The sequence below is a fragment of the Brachycentrus maculatus genome, unplaced genomic scaffold (genome assembly GCF_059751285.1).
Source record: "Brachycentrus maculatus isolate JH-2025_06_01 unplaced genomic scaffold, ASM5975128v1 h1tg000166l, whole genome shotgun sequence".
Classification (NCBI taxonomy): Eukaryota; Metazoa; Arthropoda; class Insecta; order Trichoptera; family Brachycentridae; genus Brachycentrus; species Brachycentrus maculatus.
Genome location: NW_028280919.1, coordinates 1,243,516 through 1,259,120, shown reverse-complemented (window position 1 = coordinate 1,259,120; position 15,605 = coordinate 1,243,516). Strand labels below are relative to the sequence as shown.

General features: G+C 30.7%; 1 protein-coding gene across 1 annotated transcript in view; it reads right to left on the bottom strand.

Annotated features, from left to right (window-relative positions):
* The window catches only part of LOC148308421 (TWiK family of potassium channels protein 7), an 86,286-nt gene that overhangs the window by 29,541 nt on the left and 41,140 nt on the right, over window positions 1–15,605 (bottom strand). The window contains exons 6-7 of the mRNA XM_088261729.1: window positions 14,203–14,409; window positions 4,031–4,254 (exon numbers count right to left, since the gene is read on the bottom strand). Coding sequence (XP_088117855.1) covers window positions 4,031–4,254; window positions 14,203–14,409 — 431 coding nt within the window. The remainder of the gene's footprint in view (window positions 1–4,030; window positions 4,255–14,202; window positions 14,410–15,605) is intronic.

Sequence of the window (15,605 nt, the reverse complement as noted above, 5' to 3'; positions counted from 1 at the left end):
AAAAAGAGCAAGAGCTGAAAATATCTGACATTAAAGTCATATTTAATTTTGCTAATGTTGTTTTTTTCTTTTGTACTAATGTTGTTTTTTTGGTGTTTTCAGTTATGTAAAGTAAAAATTGGTTTTCATGAATCGGTAATTGATTCTAGAACCCCAAAACTGATTTTTAAAAACTCCATTATAACATGACGAAATGACTTAATTTACTATAATGAAAACATATTAATTATTTCACGTATATGAAAAGTGTATTAAGAGCATGTTATGATAGAATCGATATTTGTGTGTAAATAATAATGTGTCTATAAAGCTATAATACTATGCAGACCAGAAAATGCAATAATATCGAATACGTAAATGCTATTAATACGTTGGCCGTAAATTATTTTACGACAGAATGTTTGGGAGTTTAAATCATTTTCAAAAATGATGACAGATTCGATCTGCGCTCTAAAAGAGCTTCTAACAACGTTAAGATCAAATGGTGTGGATTCGTTAGAAGCTTTGAGTGATTACATTTCAAATTTATTTTTGTAGAATGTATTTTACAGTACTGGTGAGAGTATCTGTGACTATTAAATTTCAATCAGTCAATGATTCTTTTACTTAAATATCAACCCATTCTATCTACGCAAATTGTGACTTTAAATAATTTAAATATAATTTTCAGTCGTTCTCATTTGGCTCAAGCATGCTGTTTTGAATTGTTCTGAGGAGTTCTCTGTCTTTACAGAAGATTTCAATACTCCTTCGTTTGCAATGAAATCCGAACATGATATTTGGGTCGTAGTAATATTAATTTAATTCCATTCAAAAATATATCCTGTTTAATGCGCTATATGTATTTACCTACAACATTTTGATTGTGTCCAAATACTCAAAATGTTGTAAATAAATTATCTGGTCAAATTATAAGCTTAAATAATAAAAATGAAAACGATATATTCTGGCGTTTCTCATGTATGTGATTATAATCCAGGATTCGGACTATTCGGACTCATATACTAATAAAAGAGTTTCTGCTCAATAAAAAGCTCCTTTTCATCTCACCAAAAGATGTCTCTAGTGAAGTTCTAGTGATTCAAGAAAAGTGTTTTAAAATGGGTTAGTATATATAGAACTTCAAAGAATTTGAGTAGTTTTTTTGTTAGCGAGTGTTTTTGCCTAGAATTTTCACTCATGAATTACATGAAATTATAGTAACTTTAAACATAAAGAGTAAATCCACTCACAAGTAGGCATAGGCTATGAAACTAATAAAGTTGAAGCCTGAGTAGGGATATGATAAACGGTGTTGCATAAGCCGTAGCTAGATTTCAGAGTCACTTGGACGTTAGGTAATTCAAAAAAATATATATTGAGTAGTGTGGTTGTCAAAATCAGTAGAATTGGTGAATGTCACACGTGTGTAAAGTACAACACAGAATCACTTAATCCAGCCTATGACGGTCAACAGTTGGAACTTACTCGTTATGTCGAGAAGTTGGAATTAAGTATGCAATGTGAAAAAGGTCAGACAAAAGATTTACGTATGCAAAATGTTTTGTTGATATTTAAATGCTAATTTTGATAAGTGTGATGAATCGCTTGTTTGACTACTTTTAACGAAAATAACAAGCAAACTAATTACTGACTTCAAATTATTTCAAGACCCGTTTTTTCGATTGCTTCCAAGAATTTGCAAATATTATGCCAATGAATATGATGATTTTTCAAACAAGCTATTGAATTTTGGTGTTATAATTTATTGGATAATTGAATGTTTTTTTCAAATCAAACTTGTAATTTCACGGAATTTAACATAAATTGTACGATTTAAATTGTGTTTTCGTTTATTGATTCGTCAGTCACTTTGGAGTAACATTTATATTTTACTTGGTAAATAATACCTTTTTTATTATCTATTGTGACACGTGTTTCGATGCATTTAGCATTATTTTCAAACAACGTTTATTGTTCTTAAAAATGTCGTTATTTTCGAGAATCTATCTAAAAAAATGGTATAAGTATCTATGAACTTTTGAGAGAAATTTTATTTAAAGATTAACTTTTGTGATCTTACAGTTATCCAACTCATCTTATCATAAGTCACCTATAATATTGATATATCAACCGTAGGATAAATAATCCAGTATCTGATAAAAAATGAGATCTTCGTAGAATTTTTTTTCCCATTGGCCGTAGCCAAGTAATATATAATAAATTACATGTGTACTTTATGCAAAAATAATGTGTTTTCTCTTTTTTAATTATATTATACGTTCGAAAAGTACTTATCTATAAACGATGAACATATAAAAAACAAGAGATTATGCATAAGCCTGAAATATTGAAATTATTATCGCTTTATAGTTAGAAAGTGACATATTCCAGATATCGATATGGTCCGCGAAATCATTGCCGAGGTTTTGCATTCGGTGTATAGGAGTATTGAATCCAGACACTGTCCGGCTGTTATTACAATAAAATATATGACGGTTTCTCGTGTTTCTGGTTGGGGCGTTAATATTTATCATTTGCAAAAACAAATGATAGTCGAAAATATTATTTAAAATTAACACGATAGTATTCGATACGATATTTCTCATAATGAAAACGGTTCTATAATACTTACATTACAATTATCCGTTGTTGTTTGAAGAACAATATTAGTATTTCACATCGTGTGTAAATAACCTTTCACGATGCATGTTAACGGAGTACTATAGTGCAACGTTATTTGTGGAATTAATGTACCAGGTATTATTATTCGTAAGTATATTTTTGACGAGTGGATTCTTCACTCTGAAGCGCGTATCATTCATCGAACACAACTGAAATTACTCATCTGTATAAAGCTTCACTTTATGACGTCTACGAACTTGGAAGTCAAATAAAATTTCAATCACGGGATTGGCAAAATGTATCGTAAAGTATGAAAATATTCCGATTTAATTTCTCTAATCGAAAAAGTAAGAAAACGTTACGAAGCGTTTTATCGATCCTTTTAATTTAGCATGTCTTAAATATATAATGTGGATTGGGTAATTTTTTATCTGTCATCGCCTTTATAAACAGTTGAAAATTGTCTTAAAAAATATATAAAAAATCAATAAAATGTGATAAAAAGTTATATCGGTTTTATTGCGATATTATCGAGACTAATCCTTACTGAAAAACCTATATCTATATTTCGTACATAAATATAGCGTAAAATTTTATTAAAGAAGTACATACTTTGATTTATAATATTTTTCCCGTAATAAAAACGCACAAGATTTCAAAAAAACTATGTAATACCAAAAAAATACCATGAATAAAAACAAATATGTACGTGCATATTATTAATATTCGTAAACTATTGTATATATCGCTGGTTAAATGCCAAAGGGTTACAACGTAAAAAAATCATTAAACTCTTTATTCCATTAATGCAAAAAAAAATCCTGTTATCTAAATGGTCAACATTTTCACATTCGAAAAAGACACCCATGATTCTAGCGTTAGAAATGTCCGTGTCATTTAGAATCATAGCTGTATTTTTCGATTATGAAAATGTTGATAATTTATATGTACCATTTTTGTAATAAAGAGTTTTTTTTTGCGTTGTGGTCCTTTGGCATTTAACCAGCGATATGTGGGCATGTATGTGTGTGTGTGTGTGTGTGTGTGTGTGTGTGCGCGTGTGTGTGCGTGCGTGTAAGTGCGTGTGTGTGTGTGTGTGTGTGTGTGTGTGTGTGTGTGTGTGTGTGTGTGTGTGTGTGTGTGTGTGTGTGTGTGTGTGTGTGTGTGTGTGTGTGTGTGTGTGTGTGTGTGTGTGTGTGTGTGTGTGTGTGTGTGTGTGTGTGTGTGTGTGTGTGTGTGTGTGTGTGTGTGTGTGTGTGTGTGTGTGTGTGTGTGTGTGTGTGTGTGTGTGTGTGTGTGTGTGTATAAATGGGGTATAGAAATAAAAGCCAAAGTATGCATTTCTTTCTATCGGAGGTAGTTACCACAAAAACTCAAATCAAGTAAAACCAATTTGCATTTTTTAAATATGGCAATTTAGACTTACCACCGTCAGGACCTTTCTCAGGTCGTTCTGCAGCGCGGCGATATCCAGAGACCCGCCCGCGTTCTCCCCCAGCCTCCTAAGCGTGTCGGCCAGGGGACCCCTGAGCGCCTGCAGCTGCCTCCAGGACTGCGCGTACTGCCTCCGGACCAGCTCTATGATAGTGGACGTCAGGGCTAGCCCGACGAGGATGTACATGGTGCAGAGCAGCATGTAATTTGGCCGTTCTGTAACAAGGGATTTTAACCTTGTTAAAATCAATAGAGGTAGGTACATTTGAAGAAAAAAAACAACCCTTATTCGCACTCAATGGTGCATAGGGCACTACATCGTATCGACGCAGTGTTAAAGTGATCATTAATTGTGTCACCTACTTTCAAAGCCAGCCATTTCCAATTTTATAACATTTTAAAATAAATACTCTATCGGAATCCCAATTGTGGGGTTTATTGTTTAAAATATTTATATACTTGAAAACCCTGCTAAAAAATACTTTAAAACAGCGTTGTATTTCAAATTCCCCTATATTCATGTAACTTGCCTTCTGACCCATATCTGCCAATCAGAGAGCGGGGATAGGTCAAAAATTAAGATGACGTCATTATCGGTTTGTATTTCGTTAAATACTCTAAAAAAATTTTAAAATGTGAAAATTCTCTGTTTCGTAATTTTTTATCTAAAGATAGACAAATCTTTTAAACATAAATGTTACCCGGAGAATTTTGCATTTTTGGAAAATCTACTTACATGGATCTAGCGGATTTTGAGGTAGGCGACATAATTACACGAAGTCAATGTGATCAGTCCTGAGCTTAGGTGGTATCATACATAATAAAAATAGTAAAAGACATTGCCATAGTATGGCACCATAAACCAAGCTAGGGTACAAAATACTGGATATTAAGCTTCCATATTTTGGTACATCGAACCAATTCTTATTCTTTTGATATATGCTGGACGAATTTCGTATCGAAGCTATGAAACTTTAAGTATGATTCTAGTCTCTAATTATGGTTGTCTCGACTTTATATGATGCTCTTAGCTAAGCGTTCATGCTTTTATTCCATATATGATAAAAGCAAAGATAATATCAACGAATCACGCTTATTCTTAGTAAGACACTTTGGTTGGGTTTAGAGGTTAATTATGTTTGGTAATGTATAAATTCCGCTCTCATTTTTTTGTGTAGACTAACTAACTAACTAATTAACTAACCACTACGCAGGAGTAGGCATTGAGAATAGAACGCCACACAAATATGTCTTTTCACTCTCACTTTTTTTCGTCACTCGCATAATCAAATATTTGACAAACATGATCATGCCAATTCCTCAGTCTTCACTTTTTTAGTGTTCATACGATTTACATGCCCAAACCATCTCAACACATCTTTCTTAATTTTAAATATAAAACTTATCTCAGCCTTACATTCATTCCTTTGCCATATTCGTCTAAGTCTTAGACATTAGTATATAGCATTTCGACTGCATTCAGTCTACTTTCATCCTTATTTTGCCAACTCCATGCCACACTTCCATACATTAGGGCTGGAACCAGGACAAATACATAGATTTCATCAGTAGACAAAATCTATTTATAATTTATATGTATTTTTTTAACGGTTACTTTTATCATATTTATTCAGCCTTATTTAATCTGTAAATAAGCACCGTAAGACTAGTCTATTCATGTTTATTGGTTGAAAGCTTTTGATTCGAGAATTAAATGCATCGATGTAGTAAAATGTTACGATTGGCGTGGATTTTTCGTGGTTGTTTGATGGATTCGGATTTTACAATCTGATCTAAAGTAATTAAGTAATACCATTTTGAACGCATTAAGTATTTCAAAGCTCATAAAAGCTCGTCATCGCTTGAACTTCATAGTGTGATGATGAAAGTCGGAAAATAATGGGAGAATTGTACTTGGCTGTGACTGTAAACAATACTCTATTGTACGTAGCGTCTGATAAGAACGATTCATAACTAGTTGAGTGATCGCTTCGGTCTCCTAGCCATCTAATGATTGAGACCATAGATTGTAAAGCATAGTTGGGACTAAGTTTAGTTAAATTTAAAATGTGGCCAATAGAAGCCTTACTTATTTTTTGCTACGAAAATATCCTCTAATATAAAAATATAAAAATCTACAATGAGGTTTGGAATTTAAAAATTCAATTTAATTAAATTTAAAACTTAATTCATCAGTTATTTGACAACCCTATAATTTGTGATTACTAGACATGAATTAAAGTGAGAGGAATAATCGCGTAGTTCATATAACTTTAATATTAATTACGGATTTTTAATTATAGTTTTACTTAGTAAATACCACTGTGTCTTAAAATCTATTTTGACAAGGGATTCGATGCATTCATGATCGTTCAAATACCGTATTTCAAGAAATAGTAGTATTTAGCAAATTTAATTTAAATTGAAAATGGATAGAGATTACTGCAAAGTTACTGCCGAATCAAATAATTAAATGAATTCTACATTTTATATCTGACGACATTGGCATTTTAAAACCGGTTTTCCATTAGTATTGTCGGGAAGTAAATGATACTATTTTTTTAATGAAACTGAAAAAAATGTACATAACCACTCACCGAGATTATAGGCAATTATTTATTTATTTATTTATTTATTTAAACTTCATGTACAGAAAATAAAAAAAGTACATTGGCGGGCTTATTGCTAAAAAGCAATATCTTCCAACCGACCAAAGACGGACTAGTGATATTGATCAAAACGTTTGATACCATATATAGCCGTTTGCAATCAGTGGGCAGATAGTACTTGAACATTTAAAAAAAAAAACATAAATTACAAATTGACATTTAAAAAGAAACATAAATTAACAAAAGACGATAATAAGGAGGGCAAAGGAAGAAGGGAGTTTAGGGAAGGAGGTAGAGGGAGGAGGTTTGATGGACAGTTAGGGTACTAATGACAGATAGTAATGTCTCAGACGTTTTTAAAAATTAATACATATTATTGTCTGATGTAATAGATTTTATCAAAAAACTAAAAAACAATTAATTAACAATTAGACAATTATGTAATACATAGATTATTCGCGTGTTTGATAAAGATACATGGGTAGAAATAAAATGAATCGTAAGCCCTGTAAATATTCAGACATCCATATTCTTCTTCATCTTTTTTAAACTGTCATTGCTAATATTAAATTTCATATAAATATTCATTTGTCAATGTTTTCTCATAAATGGATTTTCAAATATGATTTTAAATAAATTATAATTCAATATACTAGTTTTATGAATCGATTGGGCAGTCAGTTTATGGTAATTGTATATATTTTAATTTAATTACCACTATTTCTAAAAATCTATAATGACATATTTCGATCCATTCCGTATCATTTTCGGTTTGTACGTATATTATAAAATGATGCATAATGCTTCGAAACAGGTGTCACAATAGATTAAAAAATTTGCAACATTTTGAGTGTGTCCAAATACTTGTTCACAAAATCTGGACTATCTCCAATTACATTTACAATCCAGGATTATAATATATTTATAATCCAGGATTCGAACCTCACATACTAATATAAGAGTTTCTGCTTAGTAAAAAGATTCTTTACATCCCACCAATAGATGTCTCTAGTGAAGTTCTAGTGATTCAAGAACAAGGTTTCTAAATTGGTTCATATATACAGAACTTCCAAGAATTTGAGTGGTGTGGTTGTCAGTAATGGGTAGAATTGGTGAATGTTACACGTGTGTAAAGTGATCACTTAAACCAGCCTATGACGATCGTCAGCCCCGTAAATGCCCAGACTTCCATATTCTTCTTCATCTTTGATGAGATGTCAAAAAATAATATTAAAAAAAAAAATTAAAAATATTGTAGTATGTATTTACCAAGTAAGACATAAATCTAAAGGAAATATTTTAGCAATTGCACCTAAAGTGATAAGATATTTGTTAAAGACAAAAAAGATATTTAGGTCACAACGGCCGTAATACAAAATATTGTAAAGTAAAAACATAAATGTGAAATATATTTTGTTGATATAATTAGTTTTGTGATTTCACTGCACCTTGTCACTTCAAAGCAGCGTAAATAACCTGAAGATAGCTTCCTTTTTACAAACTTAATGCCGCTGGCAGCTGTCCATTTTCGAAAATATTTTTGTCTTTGTTTTGGGACACATTGTTCAAACGAGTTCCTTGGACTCGTCACAGAAACAAATTTAATTAAATCTCCAGCAGACCATTCTGAAGCAATGAGCCAAAACGTTTCTCGGTATCTAAATACCACTGTCTATAAGATACTTAAGGGGGTATTCGCAAACATAGAATCCAATCACCAGCAGACGACCGGAAAGGTCATAGGTCTCTTTACGCCCGATTTTTTCAAAGAATATATTATAATATTGGATTTTTTTTTTGTTTTTACAGAATATACGAAGAAAAATTATTTTCTACCTATATTCAAAACGCTTTACCTTTCAATAACTTTTTTCTTTTCAAAACCATATAATTATTTCGAAAAAAAAAACATGGCAAAAACGGTGTTATAACAAAAAAATATCTTACATAAAAAAACTGGATTTAGAGAAAATAAAATTTAGCGACCTTACGAATACTGGGCCTTAAAATAGTTTCATTGCCTTTTTCTGCAAAATTCAATTGATTGTTATGACTTGTTGGTTTCATGATATCGTCGACTTTTCTTTATGTACATATTAACATCTCAACATAGATGAAGAAGAATATGGAAGTCTGGCATATGACTTATCATAGAATGTTTAAGTCATCGCTTAACACAAGGATAACGGTCACCGTTCTACATGTGATTGATAACCACACAACAACAAAAAAAAAATTAATCCCTACATATATCATTAATCTCATGACGTTTTATGTGTGAATTTATCGGAGCCATCTATATTTTGTGTGAGAAAGCTATTATGTAGCAGAGACTCATTCTCTTAAATGTATGCAAGATCCAAACCGGATTATTTTACATACTGAGGGAAACAAGAAAAAAAGTATTTCAAATTTTTATGCACCTCACAATTTGACCAGTTATTTTACACGACATTAAAGGAACAATTTTTTGAACAAGAATTTGGACACACCAAAAAAATGTTGTGTCTAATGTAAACTAAAAAAAATCATACGGATAAGTCTGAATTTTACCTCATGTGACTCAACTTAATACATATTGATATTTTCTATGTATCAATATTTTGAGAAATGTTACAAATTTTTAATACAATTTTCCAGAAAAGCAGTCAAATTTTCATTCACTTATTTAGTTGAATTCCCAGGAATCGCCATGTGTGAAAAGCTAAGGATTTAAGAAAAGCGGGCCACACGCAATCATTTCACGGGCCCAATATTTTTTGTGGCAACCCTAGTTTGGAGTTAATGACATATATTTAAAATAAAGTAGGTTCACATTTACAAATGATAGCCAAAAATTTTAATGAGGAGGACTTTAAAACAAGATAAAAATTACTCAGTTTATTTAAATCGTTCGTGTATATTAATTATGATTTATGATGGAAGATTATTATCACATTTGTCTTGTGAAAAGTTCGTCATTGTGAATATCACAAAACGTATTTTTGTAACAAAGTTGATACGTATATTCGACAAATATTTTGAGCTGCTTGTGACACTTTTGATTCGCCATGTATATAAGTGGTTTTTTTTCCATTTTATTTTTAATTTACCACACCATATATAAAGGATTACTGCGCACTTGCATACAATAAGAGTAATATAATGTAGGAAATTAGATTGATCAGAAATCCTTGGAATAAATAGACGTAATATCGAAATCTTCTAGTACACAACCATGATACACGATTTACACACAACGAAGATTTGATAGTCCCAAGAATTAACAATAAATATAGGAGTAAAACACTTCAATATATCGTTCCAAACATTTATTTATTTGTTGCTTTGTTGCCGATGGGGGTTAGAGGTCGAAATAAAATATTGAATAAAGGCAATATAAAGGAATGGGTAAATGATCAAGAGTTCATTCTATGAAAATTGTAAAATAGTTTATGTTTTTAAATTTTTTTCTCTCTTTTTTCTGTGTATTTTAGGTTAAAATAGATAAAAACAATAAAAAACGTATGTAAAAAGAACTCCACCGACAAGATACACAAGTTGGCTTGGTAGGTCTCTGCAACAAAATATTTTATTTATGTGTCATAATACTATAGTTCTTTTAAATAAATGTGTACAATTTATGTAAATAAAATATAAAAAATAATAAAATTAAAATTGTTGGATTTTCTTTATATTTCAGAGAACACATACTGTGTTCTCTGAAAAAAAAGGTATGTGGAAAAAACTGTTCAGTTTTTTATTATGTAATACTTATACATTATTTGGTGAGTTTTATGGTTAACTTGCCAACAACAAATGACTCCTAAGATGCACACCAAGTCCTACCAAAATTCATTTTTAAATCAATCCTGCGATATGTGGAATGTAATGCTAAATGAATTAGACTTTTTCTTTTAAAACGTTTAAGAGCAATATTGTTGATTCCTATTTGACTGTTTGATAAAGAAAATTTTCTATGATTTGATAAAAACATGTAATGTTAGTTTATTATATGGTCATACTTTATGTACGTGACAGTTTATTTTTATTTTTAGATTACTTAAGTGAAAACCTGTAATTTAAATGTAATTTTTTAAATTTTATTAAATGATGTTATTTTTTTATATATTCTGTTGGTTTTCCAATAAATAAATAATAAAAAGGAAATTAAAAATTTTTTTTTAGGGCAATAATGATTATAAGGCAAGGTAATATTAACGTGGTAATATTTTTCTTTGTAAATTGGGTGTAAATAATATGTAAAGTGGGTGTATAATAATAAAATAAACAATGTGTTGCTTTGTAATTTGTAATAAATAAAAGAAACGACAATAAAAGTTTATTCTTAATTAATCTTTACAATAATTTTTATATCTATCTGATTCTGACAGTTAACAATATTATATTTTTTCTATCGGAAGTCTTTTGTTTTATTCTGTGCGACGCATGCGACATCTGGTGGTAGAACTGTTTTATGTAGGTACTATTTGTAAGTACTTAATAAAATGTATAGGTAGGTACCTAGGTATTTTATTACATATACATATATATATATATATATAATATATATATATATATATATATATATATATATACACTCGTGCATGTGTATATTGTTTGACGAGTAAACGTTGTCAAAATGCATCGCATGATTTCGTAAGTGTGACTTTATCCATCATCGGGCAATAAATATAAAGCCAAGGTTGAACAACGAAGAGTTTTAGTTCAGTAGACCGGAAAATATGTCTAGCTGTTTTAGTTTTAATTCGCAGACACTATTGTTAAATGTTGGATTGTATCCAAACTAAACATCGACCAGAAAATAATTCGTAATTACCCAAAAGACGCAACTACACTTCTAATAATAAAAGAATTCTAAGAATCTCACCCCACATGATAATTATTGTTGTGACTGAGTGAGCTAAATATAATCATAATTTTATATTCGTTCACGTTAAGTTTTTCCGCGTAAAAAGCATTTCTGAGTGGTATAAACGTAATGTCTGCTGGAACTATCAAATTTACGACCTAGAAATTTTACTGTAAGCCTATAATAATTATTCCTATCGTAAAACTACATCTGAACGATTACACGCTTTTCAAACAGAGCTTCCTAATCTGTGTGTCGCAAAAATTTAAGTGCTTTAAGAAAACAAACGTCTTTGAGATCATATCATTTTTTGACATCTCATCAAAGATGAAGAAGAATATGGAAGTCTGGGAATTTACGGGGCTGACGACCGTCATAGCCTGGTTTAAGTGATCACTTTACACACGTGTAACATTCACCAATTCTGCCCATTATTGACAACCACACTACTCAAATTCTTGGAAGTTCTATATATATATATATGAACCAATTTTGAAACAATGTTCTTGAATCACTAGAACTTCACTAGAGACACCTATTGGTGAGATGAAAAGAAGCTTTTTATTGAGCAGAAACTCTTTTATTAGTATGTGAGGTCCATATTCTTCTTCATCTTTGATGAGATGTCAATAATATGAAAATAACTCCTGTAATTGGAGATAATCCAGATTTTGTGAACAAGTATTTGGACACACTCAAAATGTTATCTTTAAGATCATTCAGATATCGGTTCATTCAGAGTTTATTTATCATAACTTACTAAGCATCAAGCCACTTTCTGCAGGGTGACAGGGAAAATAGAACGCCACATCAATTTGTCTTTCTAAACAAACTCCTACATTCGTGCGTCCGGATTATTCCGGATTCCTAACATGACCAATGACCTGATTATTCATAACATGACGAGTTTCAAGTATTTGAAATACTTAATCATTCCAAATTTTCTTCTGTCTTCATCTGATTCTATTTCCAACTTTAATCGCCTCATAAATTTATTTTACTGTTCTTTCTTCACTCATTCGATTCTCATGTCCAAATCATCTCAATTTTATCGGTAATGTTTTCATCAGCCTTGCATTATTTTCTTACATCACCATTCGAACATCTATCATACATCGTTTTGTTTTAAATTATATACTGAGAGATCGCATCTCGATTGTATTCAGTCTACTTTCATCCTTTTTTACCAACTCTATGCTTTAATAATAAGTTTTTTTTGTTATCGTAATGCTTTACTTAATTAAACAACTAAAAAAACCTTAATGTAAAAAAAAATAATTGAAGTATTAAAAACAATCTCGCACACATCTTCATTATCACAAACTACGACTAAGTATGTACATATTATACATGCACATGTTTATTTTTTTATATCTCAAACACATGTAATATATTACCAAAAATACTTCATTCTTGCATGTTAAATTTGAGAATATTTTTTTTAATAATTTTGTTGTACAGCATAATTTAATTCTTATTTTTTTTACATGTCATTGCGTCACGATGCGAAAAACTTTGACAAACAGTGCTATACAAATCTCTAGTCGAAATACACACATAAAAACGTGTTACGTAACTATCAAAAGATTTAAAACCGATTTGAAAAAAAGTATTCATATCTTCTTCTAGAAATCCGTTTTATTTATTTTATCGACAATGTTTAATGTATATCAGCCTGAGGACATTGTACATTTCACGAGAGGAGGGAAATATCATGTAGAGTGATGCCTCGTATAACGTACTTAATTCCAGGAGCAAGTCCGTTACGCGAAAATTTCGTTATATGAAACGCGTTTTTCCATAATAATACAAGTTTTAAAAAATTCGTTTATAAGCTTAAATTATCATAATGTAATATAAAATAGACATTAACGTTTTTTTTTATTTAAAAAAAATTACGTTTATTTCCGTGAGTTTCTCTTTCTTTTTCTAGCCCTTATTAGCATTAAATGGTGCATTAGTCGGTGTATCGTATATGAACAGTTTAATCTTAATTAAACACACAAAGAAAAGGTGAGTTGCCCTGCGTTCCATGTACATACTAATCTAGGATTACAACGTAATAATGAAAAGTTAGATTTAAAAATCATTTATATTTATTTTGACTCCTCTGGTATTGGAACCTGAGACCTCTCACACGGTAGACAAACGCGGACTTGAGTTTACTTACAAAAAAATATTTTCTTGAATGTTTTTCGCAGATACTTTGTGGCACATTTTATAAACTTTATAAAATAAAACAACTTTGTTATAATCATTTTTTATTGGTACGCTTTTTCCAACCAGTTTCGACGAGAACCTTGTCATCCTCAGGGTTTATCTAATAATTCTAAAACGTTGAAATACTCATAGTTGGGTTGGAACAAGTGTACCAATAAGAAGTGGTTAAAACAAAGTTGTTTTAATCAATGTTTTACTTAGTAAATACCACTATATATTTGTCATAGTGGTATTTATTAGGTAAAACATTCATTAAAAATGGATAGATTTTACCACAAAGTGACTGCCGAAGCAATTTATGAAAGTTGTTTTATTTTGTATAAAGTTTTTTAAAAAATCTTTATTTTAAAGTAGCTACGAGACATTATAAAGGTATTAAAAATTCATTAAAAACGTGCGATCTTGGAGTTTATTTTTTAATTTTAGAGTGAGTATTTTATCATACATAATATAAAAACAAATAAATAATGTAAAAGGACTTACTAGGGACGAGATCTCCGAAACCGATGGTGGTCATGGTGACGAAGCAGAAATAGAACCCATCGTTGAATGTCCAATCCTTCTCCCAAAGGACGAAGAGACAGGCTCCAGCTGCCAAGTAGAGAAACAGGAATCCCACTGCTGACAAGGCATAGAGCCATCTCTTGTCTGGTTGGGTCGGAGTTGGAGTCGACTTGTGATGGCAGAAAACTAAACAAAAATATTTTACATATTGAGACCACACGTGATTTCACAGTATGTGCATATCGTAGTCATACAGGAGAAAGTGACCAAGTGCGTATTTTACAAAAACGTGATCATCGAGTACTTGATATCTTACTTAGCTTAATATTGCCCTGAAAAAAACTCAAAGAATTTTAAACTTGGAAGTATAACATATTGACTTGTTAAAAATGACTAACTGCATTGATGTTTATTTTCTCGCCAAGCAAAGGTGACTTAAATGGCCCTCCTGAACATTTTACGTTTTGGTAGTTGGTCTCTTTCTCCTGTACGACTGCGATATGTGAAATACTCTATTTGTCCTCAGACCATTAAAATTACCAATATCTGTGTTTCATTTCATTCATTCATTCTGCATTTTATTTATTGTTTCAGCATTCACTTTGTGGTAAGACATGATGAAATTGTATATGAATACTGTTTGTATTCAGACCCGAAGATGGAAGCATCCTAAATCAGTCGTTAAAATAAATATAAGTAATGTGGTAGAAAAAACAATTGTTTTTATTTACAATTGATTCTGCAGTTACTATGAGGTAATATTATCCATTTTTTATAAAAAAATTACCTGGTAAATACCACTTTTTCTTAAAATCCATTATGACACGTGTGTCAATGCATTTCGCATAATTTTAAACACCGTAACATATCATACATACGTTAAACAAACACGTGTCACAATAGATTTTAAGATTAATTGGAGGTGATTGTCAGAAGAGATTTTTACTTTATTAAAATTAAACACTTGAATATACCACTTTATCGAGTTTTATTTTTATTTTCGACTAGTTTCGAAAACGAAAGTTGTTTTCATCTTCTGGTACAAATCAAAAGTTTTAATTTGTACCAGAAGATGAAAATAACTGTCGTTTTCGAAACTAGTCGTAAAAAAATAAAACTCGATAAAGTGGTATACTCAAGTGTTTAATTTTAATAAAATAATCATGGCATTCCACAAAGTTAATGCCGAATCAATAAATAATATAGAGATTTTTACAGTAAAAGTAAAAAAAAAACTATTGTACCACTTACTGAAAAGTTTATACTAATTTTGATCTCAACATTTTGGGTGTGACCAAATATTTGTTCACAAATCTGGGTTTCTCCACCTAGGAGTTATTTTTACACACTTTGTATAGTTATTTGACTGTCATGTGCTATAA